General features: G+C 31.9%; 1 protein-coding gene across 1 annotated transcript; it reads left to right on the forward strand.

The window, feature by feature from the left end:
- The first annotated feature begins 3,451 nt into the window (after positions 1–3,451).
- Positions 3,452–5,584, forward strand: LOC107624099 (uncharacterized protein At5g39865). Its single transcript, XM_016326553.3, has one exon. The coding sequence runs from the start codon at positions 4,088–4,090 to the stop codon at positions 5,348–5,350; it is 1,263 nt and encodes a 420-aa protein (XP_016182039.1). The 5' UTR covers positions 3,452–4,087; the 3' UTR covers positions 5,351–5,584.
- The last annotated feature ends 10,470 nt before the right edge of the window (positions 5,585–16,054 follow it).

The following is a 16,054-nucleotide window of genomic DNA, read 5'->3' on the forward strand; positions in this document are numbered from 1 at the left end:
TATTATGTTTTATTTTATCTACATATATTGATTAACTTCACTACTTGATAATATGTTTAAGTTACTAATATTTATTTTATTATATTTTATTGTAGAACTTGAGCCAATTCCTCAACTAATAGATGAAGAAGACTCTAGTGATAAATCTGATTAGTGATCGATGCTTCACCTCTCAGCTTGGAGTTTTTTATGTTATATTTTTATTAAGATTTTGTAATGTTTTTAATTTTGTGTTGTTGAGACTTGTTTAGTTATTTTTATGTTGAAGAATTGTTATTTTATCAAGACTTGTTGAATATGTTGGATTGTTTGACACTTGGACATGTTGCTTTATAATGTTTTATGGGATTTACGTTTTGTTATTATATTGAATTGTTGGACAGGTTATTAACTTTATAAACTAAGTTATTATTTTTTATTGAAAAATTGCAGATCCAAACTTATCCAAACTGCTTGTAATCGGATCGGATCGGATCAGAATTCCAAAAAAGGTTAATCTAATCCAAACCGCACCGCACATAAATTAAGCGTTCGGATCAGATGACTTTTTTCCTTAAAACCGAACCAAACCGCAACGCAAACACCCCTAATCAACTCGCATAGGTCCTTACAGACGGTACTATTGTTCGGTACTTCATTGAATCGGTTGAGGATAGATCTTGGAAGTGAAGATTAGGACCTAAATGCGGAGCTGGGGTGAGGATCGAGCCAATATGTCATCGATTGGTCGGCGAGTGGGGCCACCTGCAAAGATACTCTGATGCCAAAGTAAGAGTTCGTACGATGAAGAGGCTAATTAAGGTTGTAGTAACGTACTTTGGGAGAGGGGTAGGCCCCTCCTATTTATTCCTATCTTTTCGGGTGGGCCCTCCTTGTGCCAAGACCCAACCCTTTAGAAACTTCCACCAGATAGCAAGATCCATTGAGGATATTAGAGCACGTGCAGAGTGTCACGTCGTACGAATGAGGAGCGGGTCTACTTGGTGGACCTTCAACTTTTGGGCTGGGCCAGAACAATAGTAAATTTTGATGTCTTAGCATTTCACTATTTTGAATCAAATTAAGATGGCTTGTTCGAAAACCAAACTAACTATTATATCTTATATATCGTTCTAAATAGGGATGGCAACGGGTCCCCATAGGAGTGGGGACATACCCCCGCCCCCGGCCCCCGCCTCTAAAACATGTCTCAGTCCTCGTCCCATCCCCGCTACGAGTAAGTAGTAACAGAGACTTTGTATCCGCCGGAGACCGCGGTCTCCGTGGATTTTTGTAAAAAGTAATAAAAATCAAGAAAAAAAATAGAAAAAATAAAAAAATAAAGATAATCCTCAATTGTCATTACAAACATAATTTCCATAATCTTCAAAAACTTAAATAACAATAACCAACAAACATTTGATACCTAATTACATTAAAAAACAACCAAACATAATAACATATCCATAAATAACCAAATATATCCATAATCCATACACAACCAAACATAATTCATCACATTATAAAACATAATTCTCAAGCCTTCTTTCATCCTGTAATGGTAATGACAGTAAATTTCGATTTACTTAAATCCTACAGACATAAATTACATAAATCACAAACATAAGTCATGCAAATCAGAATCCAAACATAAATCATAATTAACCTAACTCAAAAAAATTATAACACAAACACATAAATTATATAAATTAGAATCAAAATCAGAAATGGTAACATAAACACACAAAATTACTTAAATCACATAATTCACAAAGCATTACATAAATCATAAAAAACAGAATCAGAATAAAAAACATAAATATAGTTAACCTAACTCAAATCAAAGTAAAAAAACAAAGAGTAAAATTTTGATGCTTCAAACCACAAACTAAAAATCAAAATCAAAATCACAAACTAAAATTTTTTGATGCTTCAATTAAAATCAGAATCACAAATGCTTCAAATCAAAGTAAAAAAAATTTAGAGTTCATAGAAGCTACTTATCGGAAGAAAGAGCAGAGGCTCAAAGATCGGTGAAAATTGGCGACGGCTGAGAAGCGGCGCAGAGGCTCGGACGCTCCGATGGTGAAGACTGAGAAGCAGGCAGAGGCTCGGACGCTCTGACGGCGAAGATGATGAGACTCACTACTGTTGTGACGTCAAGACTGAGAGGAGAAGATCTTAGCATTGTCGGTGAGGGACTGAAGGGTAGGAGGTGGCGGTCGGCAGTCGACAGTGATGAGTCCGTGAGAAGAGACGACTTAAGAGTATAGAGTCGAAGAGAGGAGAGGACAGAAAATAAGAGTGTGACACAGCGTGAATGACGACTAATTAGGATTTGCTCTCAACTCTCATATCTTTATATATATATATATATATATATATATATATATATATAATAGGCATTAATCTAAATAATATAATTTGTGAATTCTAGGTAACACATCATGCATGCCAACTTGCTAGTTGAGCGGTTATCTCAACATAAAGTTGAAAAATTGACATAACATTTCATCAACCGCACACAAGAATATAATAAACAAATATTATAATCTACTTGCATAGTAAGCAAAATTAATCATTTTTAACAAAATCAACCACATTGTTTGACTGATTTTAAGTAACTTTCTAAAAATTTAAGAAAAATTGACAAGCCCACATAATGAAATAAGACAAATATAAATGAGATACAACAAGAAGTTTTATTACTTTCTAGAGTAGAGAAAACATTCGAAATATATGAATTTTATTATTTTAATTTAAAAATAATTAAAATATTTTTTATTTTACTAAGTTTTTGAAATAAAAAAATTAATCTACTGAATAAGTAAATATTTTCATAAATTAATTACATGTTTTAAGAATTGTTTTAAGTAATAGTCTTTGAGATTAATTATTTATACCATAAATATTTTTGAGATTGAAAATATTGTACTATGTTAATTTTTATTCTCTTTTTTTTTTAAATTATTCGAATTTAATAAATTTTTTTGTTGGACTAGACGAGATGATGTTACTTTAGTTTTAATCCTAAATAGTAAATACTTAATGAAACGATGTCATTTAATTTTAATAATTATAATTTTTTTAAAAATAAGACATTTTATAGTTTATTAAAATTAAATAATGTCATTTTAATCAAGTGTTTAATATCAAAACTAAAATAACATTTATACGTCTATATATCAAATTTTTCCTAGTTTTACAAAAAGAAAATGAGAATTAACTTGGTGTGATTTTTCATTTTTACAATTTCGAAAACCTCTAGTGTAGTCAGCAATTTTGGGGTTTATCTTCTCTTAACAAATGGAGCAATTTTCAAGTTTTAGAAGGTTCTGCAGAACGCGGCTGAGAGTGGTGATCACGGAGAAGAGCTAATAGCGCGTGAACGGTGGGTCCCATGACATCTGTTTTTCCATTGATCCACGCGCCACAAATGGCGAGTACTTCCAACATTGCCGCCACCCGCCAGTAACTTGCATTTTCAACCGACAGAGAAAACCGGCTTATTCCATGTAATGAAACTATGAAATGTAACAACACACCACAAACAACAACGTTAATTAACATATGAAACTCACCATGTACTGCCAAGGTTGCTGTAACAAACTTTGAGATAGTTTCGATTCCTCCTTAGTTTTTGGAGAAGTGAGAGAATCAATATCTCAATCAGAATCATTCAAAATTCAAGCTTCAAAAACACCATTTCCTCTATAAAATCCCATCAAACCCCAACCCTATATTTTTCTTTTCTTTTTCTACTACTACTACTACTACTACTACTTTATTTCTCTTTTTCTCTCTAAAGAATCTAGAGAGAGACAGGGGAAAAGCGTGTATGTTACAGTTAGATTAGATTAGATGTTGTTGATGAAGAATATTTGGTGATTAAATCATTGATTTTTTCTCCTTCACTCTCAGCCATCTTTGTTTGACTTTCAATTATTATAGTTCAGTTTCCTTCCCTGTTTCCCCTTTCTCTTTTTCCCAATTTAAGACTTGTTCTTCTCTGATTGAAACATCATTTCTAGAAAATTCTTTCCACCAAAATCATCAATACAATTCTGTTTTAACACATTGTGATTGGATTTGATAATTGGGATTGAAAATGGGTTGTGCTAGTTCAAAGCAAAAGGAAAAGAGGTGCATCCATTGCAACTCTTGTGCTTATTCTGAAAGAATGCCCAGAAGCTATTCGATGCATGTCCACCACCCACCTCAGAGAAAAGGGGACAGTTACCATGTTGTGGCACTTACATCAACCACACTTGGCTCTCTTGATCACTTATCAACCAAGATTTCTGCTTCTTCTGGTGCTGCCAATGGATTCAGATTCACCAATGAGAATGAGAGTGAGAATGAGAAGGAGAAGGAGGTCTTGATCTCAAATGCAAAGACATGGTCCAATATGATTGAGGAGAAGTTGCCAAAGGTTGTTATGATGCCAAAGACACCAATCACAACACCACCTTGTGATGAGGAGCCAGAGACAATTAACACATGGGAACTCATGGAAGGTCTTGAGGACACAACAACAACAACAAGCCCTTTGATGAGGTCACCAAATCATCACTTTGTAAGAAGCTTCTCCTTTGATGTCAATGTTAACAGGGGCCATCTTGATCCAAATCCACCCAACAACAAGTCTTGTTGTTTCATAGAGAATAATCATGGAAATGATGAATCCAAAAAGGGAGGGGAGCCATATCTCATAAAGAAAGGAGTTTCTGAATGTAATGGATTCTCTTGTGATGAAGAAAAGAAGAAGATCTGTGATGATGATGATGATGATTTTAAGCACACCCCATTTGGGAAGAAGGAAAAGGTTGTGTTTTACTTCACAAGCCTTAGAGGGGTAAGAAAGACTTATGAGGATTGCTGCCATGTGAGGCTTATTCTGAAAGGATTGGGTGTTAAGATGGATGAGAGAGATGTGTCAATGCATTCAGGGTTCAAGGAGGAGCTCAAGGAGCTACTCCGGGCCGGTGGCGCATTCGGTAAAGGAGGAGGGTTGCCGAGGGTGTTTGTTGGAGGAAACTACATTGGTGGAGCTGAGGAAATTCAGAGAATGCATGAAGAAGGGAAGCTTGAGAAGTTGCTTCAGTGTTGTGAGAAGATTGATGAGAATAATAATGTTGATGGTGGAGGAGTGTGTGAGGCATGTGGTGATATAAGGTTTGTGCCTTGTGAAACCTGTTATGGAAGCTGCAAAATCTACTATGATGAAGGCTATGATGATGATGATGATGATGACGATGATGATGAAGAACAACAAGAACAAGATAGTGATGAGGTTGGTGATTGTGGATTCAAGCGTTGCCCTGATTGCAATGAAAATGGACTAATTAGATGCCCAATTTGCTGCTACTAGTTTTCATCATAATAGTATTATGGTAACATTTAACTATATTGTTCTTGGAAACCAATTGTTTTTGGAATTTGGATCCAATCTTTTTTTTTTGAGTTGTGTCTTCTGGTGTTTGTTTCATATCCAAACTTTCTTATTTTATTTTTTATTTTTTATGTACAGTGAAGTTTTGGTGACTGATATATTGATGTAATTGATCATATTAAAGAGAAAAAGGAAGCAAGTTTTTCTGCACAACTAGTGCTGTTACTGCATAATATGTTAATTCTTTGTTCAATTTCAAATTTTCAATGCTGTGATGTTTTAGTTAGCAGTGAAATTATGTTTGGTGCTTGAATGCTTTTGATGAGAACTAAAACTTATCAATTTAGTTATCAAATTTTATTTGATTCTCTGCACTAATTAAATTGAACATTGTATGCATCCCCTTAGAACATGAGATTCAGGTGTTGTTAATAATCATAATAAGCATAAATTCATAATAATAATAAGTCAAAGAAAGTGATGCAAAAAATAAGAGCATGATGTTAGCTAGGGAGACATTTTCTTGTGCAAGTTTTGCCGGAGATCTTGTGAATTAGTCAAAACCATGTTTCTTAAGACTGTTAACATAGATTCGTGACTACTGAAACATGTTCTTATGGAAACCGACAAAACAGTACAAAACCACAATTATTACTATTGATGGATATTTTTTTAAAGTTAAAGAAGTTTCATAAAGATGTAACTTTAATTTAATCATTTATTACTAGATGCTTATGTTCATTTTACGGTTCCAAACAACAATTTATGTTTTAGTATTAAGTTACAGTAGCAATTTAAGCGTATTGCAATTAGTTTCTGATCTTATAAGATAGAAAAAATAAATGATAGTTATTATAATCTCAACTTCTTGTGCTGTGTACATAGGAGATATCATTTAAACTTCATTTATACTAGGATAAATAAGTTCTTAATATCTATAAAAATAATTTTGTGGTTTTGTTCTAAAAAAATTTAAAAGTGGTGTATTTCTATCATTATTATTAGTATTCTGATAAGTTAGAGAGAATGAATATTATCACTCTTATTTTAATAATATCACTTATTTTTTTACAAATCCATGCATATATATAATGTAAAAGAGAAATTATGTATAGACTATAGAATGACATTATAAAAAATAGAAAGTATACTATTATTTTTTAGTTGATATAGTGTTAGTATTATAATAATTAAATTAAATTATAGTTTGATAGTTACTCTCTTCTATATTTATAAAAATTTTTAATGACTTAGAGAATGAGGGTTGAATCTAGGGTTGCTTTTAATTTTTTTAAACTTTATCACTAAAAACAGATTCTGCTGTGCGAAAGTGATTATATAAGAGACAATAATGAACAAACTAGAAACAGAGCAAAGAAGATAATAGTACACAATCATATATCCTAATTCAACTATCTTATGCAATATGATCTACATCTAGTCTTCACCACAACTATAGTAAAATTTTTACTATCTTTTCAAAGATTTACATACACCAATTTTCTAGGATTTTTTCTAATCCTATCTGTGACAAACCAAATTTCTAACCAAACTTAATTTGGTTAGATTCACTCCCTACGCTTCTCAACACTAAGTGCTCACCTAACTTAATAAGGGATACCTCTCAAGTACAAGAAAAAAATAGAAACAGATTACAAAAGAGATTGACATAATCATTTAGCTTTTTTTCAAACTAATTCGTTTGCTTTTTCTCTCAATGGCTTTTTCTAAATTCTCACATTTATGCCTTTTTCATTTAATGAAACAAAGAAAAATAATAACACTGAAGAACCAGAATATTTGATAGAGAAACATAAAGAAGAAGAATTAAAATACTTTGAAAGCTATAAGCATAACCCGATTTTAGAATTTTCTAATATTGCCTTCTATCTTGGCGAAATGCTCCCTTTAGTGTAGGTGTATTGCTTTCAAAACTTTAGACTTGAGTGGTGAGGATGGCGGATCGGTTCAGATTTGTGGGTTCTCTTTTCTTGCTTCAATTTCTAGCCGTTTACCTTTTTATATAAGAATGAAACTTCTAAAACTTGAGTTTGGTAGAACATCTTTGACTTTATATTTTTCTTCCCAAAAAAATTAGAGTAGAAACGCAGAGAAATGATGGAACTGCAGCAGCAGCAAAACTTCATGGCTAGTAGAGTTGTCTAGTTGCTTCTCTTTTCTTCTTTTTCTTTGGACTTCAACGATCCGAACCATTGATCTATTCTTTTGTTTCAAATTTTAATTATGAACTTTGATTTATAATAAAAAAAACAACTTTCATTTTCTTCTTCTTACTTAAAAATATGTAGCAGAAAGATAGTAACTTTAATAAATTAATGTAGTTGTACAAAATAGTAACTCATCTTCTTTGATTTTTTTTTCTCCATGAAATCAAATTTGATTTTACATTTTGGCCTCAATTATTTGATTTTACCTTTTTGGCCTCAATTTGTTATTTTTTTTTCTCTCTTTTTTTAGTGCATAAATTGAGTGATTCACCTTTTTTTTACTTTGCTTGAAATCATCTGAACTTACTATTTGATTTGTGAAGCATCTTTTCATCTTTAATTTATGGATAATCACATAGGTTTTGGTTCAGAAGAAAAAATAGAATATTTGAGTACAGTGGTTACAAATCAGAATAGAAAAAATGTGTTACCAAAAAAAATTTGGACTGTTTATTTTTTTGAACAATAATCAAATAAATTACACACTATTAAATTTTTAATAGTGAAAATTCAGGTGCAGTCGACTTCACGTGAAGTTGATAGCTAAGAACTGTTAGATGATTTGACTGATTTGACTAAATTTTCATCTCTCAACTATCAATTTCACGTAAAGTCGACTGCACCTGGTTTCCACCATTTTTAATCCAACCGAATATTTGTAATCACCAAAAATATGATTATTATTTTCTAAACTAAACCACCTACTTTAAAATTTTGTGTACTTTTCTTCCTTCGTATATATACTCTCTAGAAACAATTAATTTATAAGTATACTACTATTTTGTGTTAGGTGGGTTTGAAATCCAAACGAATTAGAAATAATTTGATTTTTAAATTAAATTTTATGTTTGGAATAGATAAAAATTAAAAATGGATTTGATTTCTAGATCCATAAAATTTATATTATAACTAAGATCAAAATTCTTCGTTTGAAGATTTGATTTCAATTAAAATAATTTAGTGTATTCAAAATACAAAAAACTATTTTTATTCTTTTTAAGTATTAATATATAAAAAAAGTTTAGACAAATAAAAAACTAACAATAATTCGACGATGATCTATGTAACAGTCTAATAATAATTATTAGTTATGATCAAAAGTTATGTAATAGGTAAAAATTAAAAACATAAAATCAAATCATTATATTAATTTTTAAATTAAATTAATTCTTATTTTATATAATTAATTCAATTATTTTTAGTTTAATTTCAAAAGTATTTGTTCCAAACACATTCTTAAAAGTTAAAACAAGAGTAAATATCTTTTTTAATTTTTAACTATTTGTTTTATGGACTTTTTACCTCCTAAGAAATTTAAATATCCAAATCGATCCCTATTTATTTTGATATATGTATATTTTAATTTCTTGTTAGAGACCAAAAAAAGTATTTATTTAAAATAGATAGAGACTGAAACGTATATATATCAAAATAGATAAAAATCGATCTAGATATTCAGATTCCTTAAGAGATGGAAAGTCTTTCAAATAAATAGATAGAGACGGAAAAAGACATTTAGTCTTGTAAAACAATTACCCTTCTAAAAGGGGACACTTGTAAAGTGAGAATGAATATTATAGAATAGTAGAATACTACTTGGTAGTGATCATTACTACAAGGCGGTGCCGCACTTGAAGTACCTAATTATATATGTTTTCAATTCAAGGAATTCTTCCATGTGCTTCCATTTTTAACATTAAAGCTTGTACATTGGGACACACCTAAATGCAGTAATGCTACTAATGATTTGTGCCAAAGCAACGAACTTTCTTTTCTTTTTCTTTTTCTACTTCACCTACATATCCCCCCTTTAGTCACGTTTCATGTTTTTATCTTTTGGGAAAAAAATAGTTAATTTTAATTTAACTTGAGAACTAAAATAAAATGAAATAAAATATTTATAATAAAAAATATTTTCAAATATTAGAAATAAAATTAAAATTTAACATAAATATTAAAAGTTAAAATAATATTTTATTCTTATTTTTTTAATCTAATATTTTATACCATTTATAGTGGATGAGACTTAACCAATACAAAATTAATTTAAATAATAAGCAATTCAATATTATTTAAGTACGATTGTCAAATTCAAAAATTAACTTACAAAATTATTTGAATTTACATTTTTAAATATAATAAAATTGAATTAACTGATGTCAAATTTATTTTTAAATAATTTGACTTAATCGACTAGACTCGAACAAAGTAACAAACTCACAGAAATTTATGAGTTTATTCACGAGTTAGCGAGAATAAAGTCGCGAGTGTTGTGATAAACACAAAAGATATGGATATCCATGCAAGTGACTCAGTTTTCATGTTATCAATAGAGAATGAAATTAATATGGGTTAAAAACATTCCTCCCATATGCTTATAAATAGGAGGTTAACCTCCGTTGTTAATACACACACAATAATAAACAAATACTCTCTCTTTATGTTGCAATCAAATACTCTTCTCTTTATATTTCTTCTACAATTCTTTCTCTTCTTTTATTTTATTAGTATTCTAAATTCTCTTTTCTATTACTCTTTACATATAATATTAATAGCAATATTAATCATCTTTATTATATTGTGATAGTAACAATAAACATATGCAATTCTCTCTCTCTTTATTTTTAATACTTCTTTCTATCTTTATATATATATACACATTACAACATATAATATTATTATATATATATAAATTATTATTGAGCTAATTATTTTAATACTAGAGTCTTCTATTTATACATCTTTATATATATATATATATATATATATATATATATATATATATATATATATATATATATATATATATATATATATCTTTTATTTTACAACACGTTATCAGTACGAGACTCTGATCAAATTCCTAGAAAGACTCAGGTAACAAATTTTCATTATGTCGAAACTCTCTCATCTTGAATTCAATGCTCTTGATATATCTGGAAACAATTATTTATCATGGATATTAGATGTTGAAATCCATCTTGATTCAATGGATCTTGGAAATACCATTAAGGCTGAAAATAATGCATCCCAAAAAGATAAAGCTAAAGCCATGATTTTCCTTCGTCGTCATCTTGACGAAGGATTGAAAAATGAATATCTTACATTAAAAGATCCTGCAGATCTTTGGAAAGACTTTGAAAAAAGGTATAATCATCAGAAAACGGTGATACTTCCTCAAGCCCGATATGAATAGACGCATTTGCGTTTACAAGATTTTAAATCTATAAATGAATATAATTCTACAATGTTTCGAATCACCTCACGAATGAAATTGTGTGGGGAAAAAATAACTGATCATGATATGTTGGAGAAAACTTTCTCAACCTTCCATGCCTCGAATGTGCTCCTGCAGCAGCAGTATCGAGAGAAAGGGTTTGAAAAATATTCTAAATTAATTTCTTGCCTTCTTGTTGCTGAACGCAACAATGAGTTGTTATTGAAAAATCATGAAGTGCGCCCAGCTGGCGCTGCCCCATTTCCTGAAGTAAATGTGGCAAATTACCCCAGAAGAGGTAAATGGCAAGGTTTTAATAATAAGAAAAATTATGGAAGGAAAAAGAATTATGTTCAAAAGAGAGGATCTCACCAGAATTGGGATAAAGAAAGGAATATCGGGCAGAATAAATCAACCGAGGAGAAGTGTTTCCGCTGTGGTGGAAAGGGTCATTGGTCACGTACCTGTCGTACCCCAAGGCACCTAGTTGATCTTTACCAGGCATCTTTGAAAAAGAACGACAAGGAAAAGGAAATAAATTTTGTTTCAAATGATGCTGAGAACTCCACCACTCATTATGATGTATCTGATTTCTTTGAGGATCCTGAAGGAAATATTGGTCATTTGATCAATGATGGAATAGTTTAATATGTGGAATTGTGAAGTATCTATGTAAATAAATAATGTAAAAAATTTATTGTTAAGTTTTATTTTCTATGTATTTAAGTTTCAAATGTGATGTACATAAATAATGAAATATTAATGTTTATGAATTTTGAAATTATTAAATGTGTCAAATTTTAAAATAAAATTTTAGTATATGACATTATTTTATGTACAGTATTTCTTAGAAAAATAATTCTGATCAAGTATTCAATTTATCTGTGCATACTACTCATTTTATTATTATTTGTTTTTGAAGAGAATGGCAAGGATATGTAATGAAGATGTATGCCTTGCGGATAGTGCAAGTTCGCACACTATTCTCAAAAGTGATATATATTTTACCCATCTTGTGCCAAAAGAGGAATATGTTAATACTATTATTGGCTCAGGCAATGTGATAGAAGGCTCCGGAAGAGCTATAATTTTGTTTCCTGGAGGAACAAAATTTATAATAAATAATGCACTATTATCTACCAAGTCTCTGAGAAACTTGTTGAGTTTCAAAGATATTCGCCGAAATGGATATCATGTTGAGACGATGAATGAGGGAAATCATGAGTATTTATGTATCACAACTCATGATTCAAATAAGAAAGTTATATTAGAAAAATTACCCTCACTTTCATCTGGGTTGTATTATACCAAGATCAGTGCAATTGAATCACATGTCATTGTAAACCAGAAGTTTACTAACTCAAATGAGTTCATAACTTGGCACGACCGATTGGGTCATCCGGGAACAACCATGATGAGAAGAATTATTGAAAACTCTCTTTGACATTCACTAAAGGACCAGAAGATTCTTAAAACTAGTGAATTTTGTTGTGCTGCATGTTCTCAAGGGAAGTTAATTTTAAGGCCATCACCAGTAAAGATTGGATTTGAGTCCCCTGAATTCCTAGAGAGGATTCAAGGTGATATATATGGACCTATTCATCCACCATGTGGATCTTTTAGATATTTTATGGTCCTGATAGACGCATCTTCGAGATGGTCACATGTGTGATTATTATCTTCTCACAACCTGGCGTTTGCGAGATTACTGGCTCAAATTATTCGATTAAAAGCACAATTTCCAGAAAATCCAATCAAAGCAATTCGTCTTGATAATGCTGGTGAATTTACTTCCCAAGCTTTTGATGCTTATTGTATGGCTAATGGAATAAGTGTTGAACATCCAGTGGCTTATGTTCACACACAAAATGGGTTAGCAGAATCACTTATTAAACGCCTCCAATTGATTGCTAGACCTTTGCTTATGAGAACAAATCTCCCAACCTCGGTTTGGGGCATGCTATTTTACATGCCGCAGCACTTATTCGTTTGAGGCCAACGAGTTACCATCGGTTCTCTCCTATGCAATTAGCTTTTGGCCAGCTGCCAAATGTCTCCCATTTAAGAATATTTGGGTGTGCGATATATGTTCCCATTGCACCACCTAATCGCACCAAAATGGGACCCCAAAGAAAATTGGGGATATATGTTGGATATGATTCTCCCTCTATAGTGAGGTATCTTGAGATACAAACTGGTGATGTGTTAAAAGCCCGGTTTGCGGATTGTCATTTTGATGAATCAAAATTTTCAACATTAGGGGGAGAGAATAAGCTTCATGAAAAGGAACTTAATTGGAATGCATCATCATTGATGCATTTAGATCCTCGATCAGGGCAATGTGAACTAGAAGTTCAAAAGATTATACATTTGCAAAGAATAGCAAATGAATTGCCTGATGCATTTTCCGATACAAAGAGGATAACCAAATCTTACATACCAGCAGAAAATGCCTCAATTCGAATTGACGTCCCAGTAGGACAAGTAGCCACTGAAGCAAATTCATGCCAGAAGCGTGGCAGGGCGGAAAATGCCCCAATTCGAATTGATGTCCCAGTAGGACAAATAGCCACGAAAGCAAATACACGCTAGAAGCGTGGCAGGCCTGTCGGTTCCAAAGATAAAAATCCTCGAAAAAGAAAAGAGGTAAATACGATTCCTGTTGAAAAAGACATAGTAAAGACACCGGCAGTTGTCCAAAATTCTGATATAACGCCAGAAGATGTTCAGGTACCTGAAAATTGTGAAAATGACGAGATCTCGATAAATTATGTCTTTATAGGAGAGAAATGGGACCGAAATAAGACAATTGTCAATGAAATATTTGCATATAATGTGGCATTAGATATCATGCATGAAAGTAAGGATCTTGAGCCAAGATCAGTTGAAGAATGTCGACAAAGAAATGATTGGCCAAAATGGGAAGCAGCCATGAAGGCTGAATTAGACTCACTTGCAAAACGTGAAGTCTTTGGACCTGTAGTCCGTACACCAGAAGATGTAAAACCTGTTGGATACAAATGGGTATTTGTGAGAAAACGAAATGAGAAAAATGAAGTTGTGCGCTACAAAGCCCGACTTGTGGCACAAGATTTTTAACAAAGGCCCGGTATAGATTATGAAGAAACGTATTCCCCCATAGTGGATGCGATAACATTGCGTTATTTGGTCAGCTTATCTGCATATCATAAACTGCATATGCATTTAATGGATGTGGTAACAGCCTATTTATACGGCTCATTAGATCGTGATATCTATATGAAAGTCCCTGAAGGACTAAAAATATCTAAACCATCCAATGAATATTCGCAAGGGTTATACTCAGTCAAATTGCAAAGATCTTTATATGGTCTAAAGCAATCTGGACGAATGTGGTATAATCGTCTTACTGAGTATCTGGCCAAAAACGGATTCAAGAATGATGATATCTGCCCATGTGTTTTCATAAAGAAAACTACATCTGGGTTCATTATAATTGCTGTGTACGTTGATGATTTAAATATCATTGGGACTCTTGAAGAGATTCCAACAATTATAAAAACTCTAAAAGAAGAGTTTGAGATGAAAGATCTTGGAAAGACTAAGTTTTGTCTCGGCCTGCAGATCGAGCATATAAAAGGTGGGATCTTTATTCATCAAACAACATACACAGAAAGAATCTTGAAAAGATTTTATATGGACAAGTCACATCCATTAAGTACACCAATGATCGTAAGATCTTTGGATGTGAAAAAGGATCAATTCCGTCTTAAAGAAGAAAATGAAGATATCCTTGGTCCTGAAGTACCATATCTTAGTGCCATTGGAGCGCTAATGTATCTTGCTAATAATACGCGACCTGACATATCATTCGCGGTGAATTTACTAGCAAGGTATAGTTCCTCTCCAACCAGAAGACATTGGAGTGGAATCAAACAAATTTTTCGATATCTTCATGGAACGGTTGATATGGGATTGTTTTATCCCTATGGATCCAAGTCACAACTAGTTGGCTATGCAGATGCCGGATACCTGTCTGATCCACATAAAGGGAGGTCTCAAACAGGATACCTATTCACATATGGTGGTACAGCTATATCATGGAGGTCCACGAAACAGACGATAGCAGCAACCTCCTCTAATCATGCTGAAATACTGGCGATTCATGAAGCTAGTCGCGATTGTTTTTGGCTGAGGAGTCTGATTCAATATATTCTGTCATCATGTAGACTGATTAATCATAAGATAGCTCCAACTGTCCTGTTTGAAGATAATACAGCATGCATTGCTCAACTTAAATGCGGCTACATCAAAGGTGATAGAACAAAGCATATTTCTCCCAAATTCTTCTTCACTCATGATCTTCAAAATCAAGGGACAATTGATATCCAACAGATCCTCTCAAGTGATAATCTGGCAGATTTATTTACAAAGTCGCTCCGAAAATCCTCCTTTGAAAGATTGGTACATGAGATTGGGATGCGCCGATTTCGAGACATCAACTGATGTCGACAAGAGGGGGAGACTGTACTCTTTTTCCCTTGGTCAGGTTTTTTTCCCATTGGGTTTTTCTTGACAAGGTTTTTAATGAGGCAGTCCCTATCACTAAAGGATATTGTACTCTTTTTCCTTCACTAAGGTTTTTTCCCACTGGGTTTTTCTTTAGTAAGGTTTTAACGAGGCAATAATCCTGAATGGTCATCCAAGGGGGAGTGTTGTGATAAACACAAAGGATATGGATGCCCATGCAAGTGACTCAGTTTTCATGTTACCAATAGAGAATGAAATTAATATGGGTTGAAAACATTCCTCCCATATGCTTATAAATAGGAGGTTAACCTCCGTTGTTAATACACACACAATAATAAACAAATACTCTCTCTTTATGTTGCAATCAAATACTCTTCTCTTTATATTTCTTCTACAATTCTTTCTCTTCTTTTATTTTATTAGTATTCTAAATTCTCTTTTCTATTACTCTTTACATATAATATTAATAGCAATATTAATCATCTTTATTATATTGTGATAGTAACAATAAACATATGCAATTCTCTCTCTATTTTTAATACTTCTTTCTATCTTTGTATATATATACACATTACAACATATAATATTATTATATATATATAAATTATTATTGAGCTAATTATTTTAATACTAGAGTCTTCTATTTATACATCTTTATATATATATATATATATATCTTTTATTTTACAACAGCGAGTTTGATTTTTATCCATTTTTAAATTAATTCTG

The sequence above is a fragment of the Arachis ipaensis genome, chromosome B10, assembly GCF_059453495.1.
Source record: "Arachis ipaensis isolate K30076 ecotype BB chromosome B10, ASM5945349v1, whole genome shotgun sequence".
Classification (NCBI taxonomy): Eukaryota; Viridiplantae; Streptophyta; class Magnoliopsida; order Fabales; family Fabaceae; genus Arachis; species Arachis ipaensis.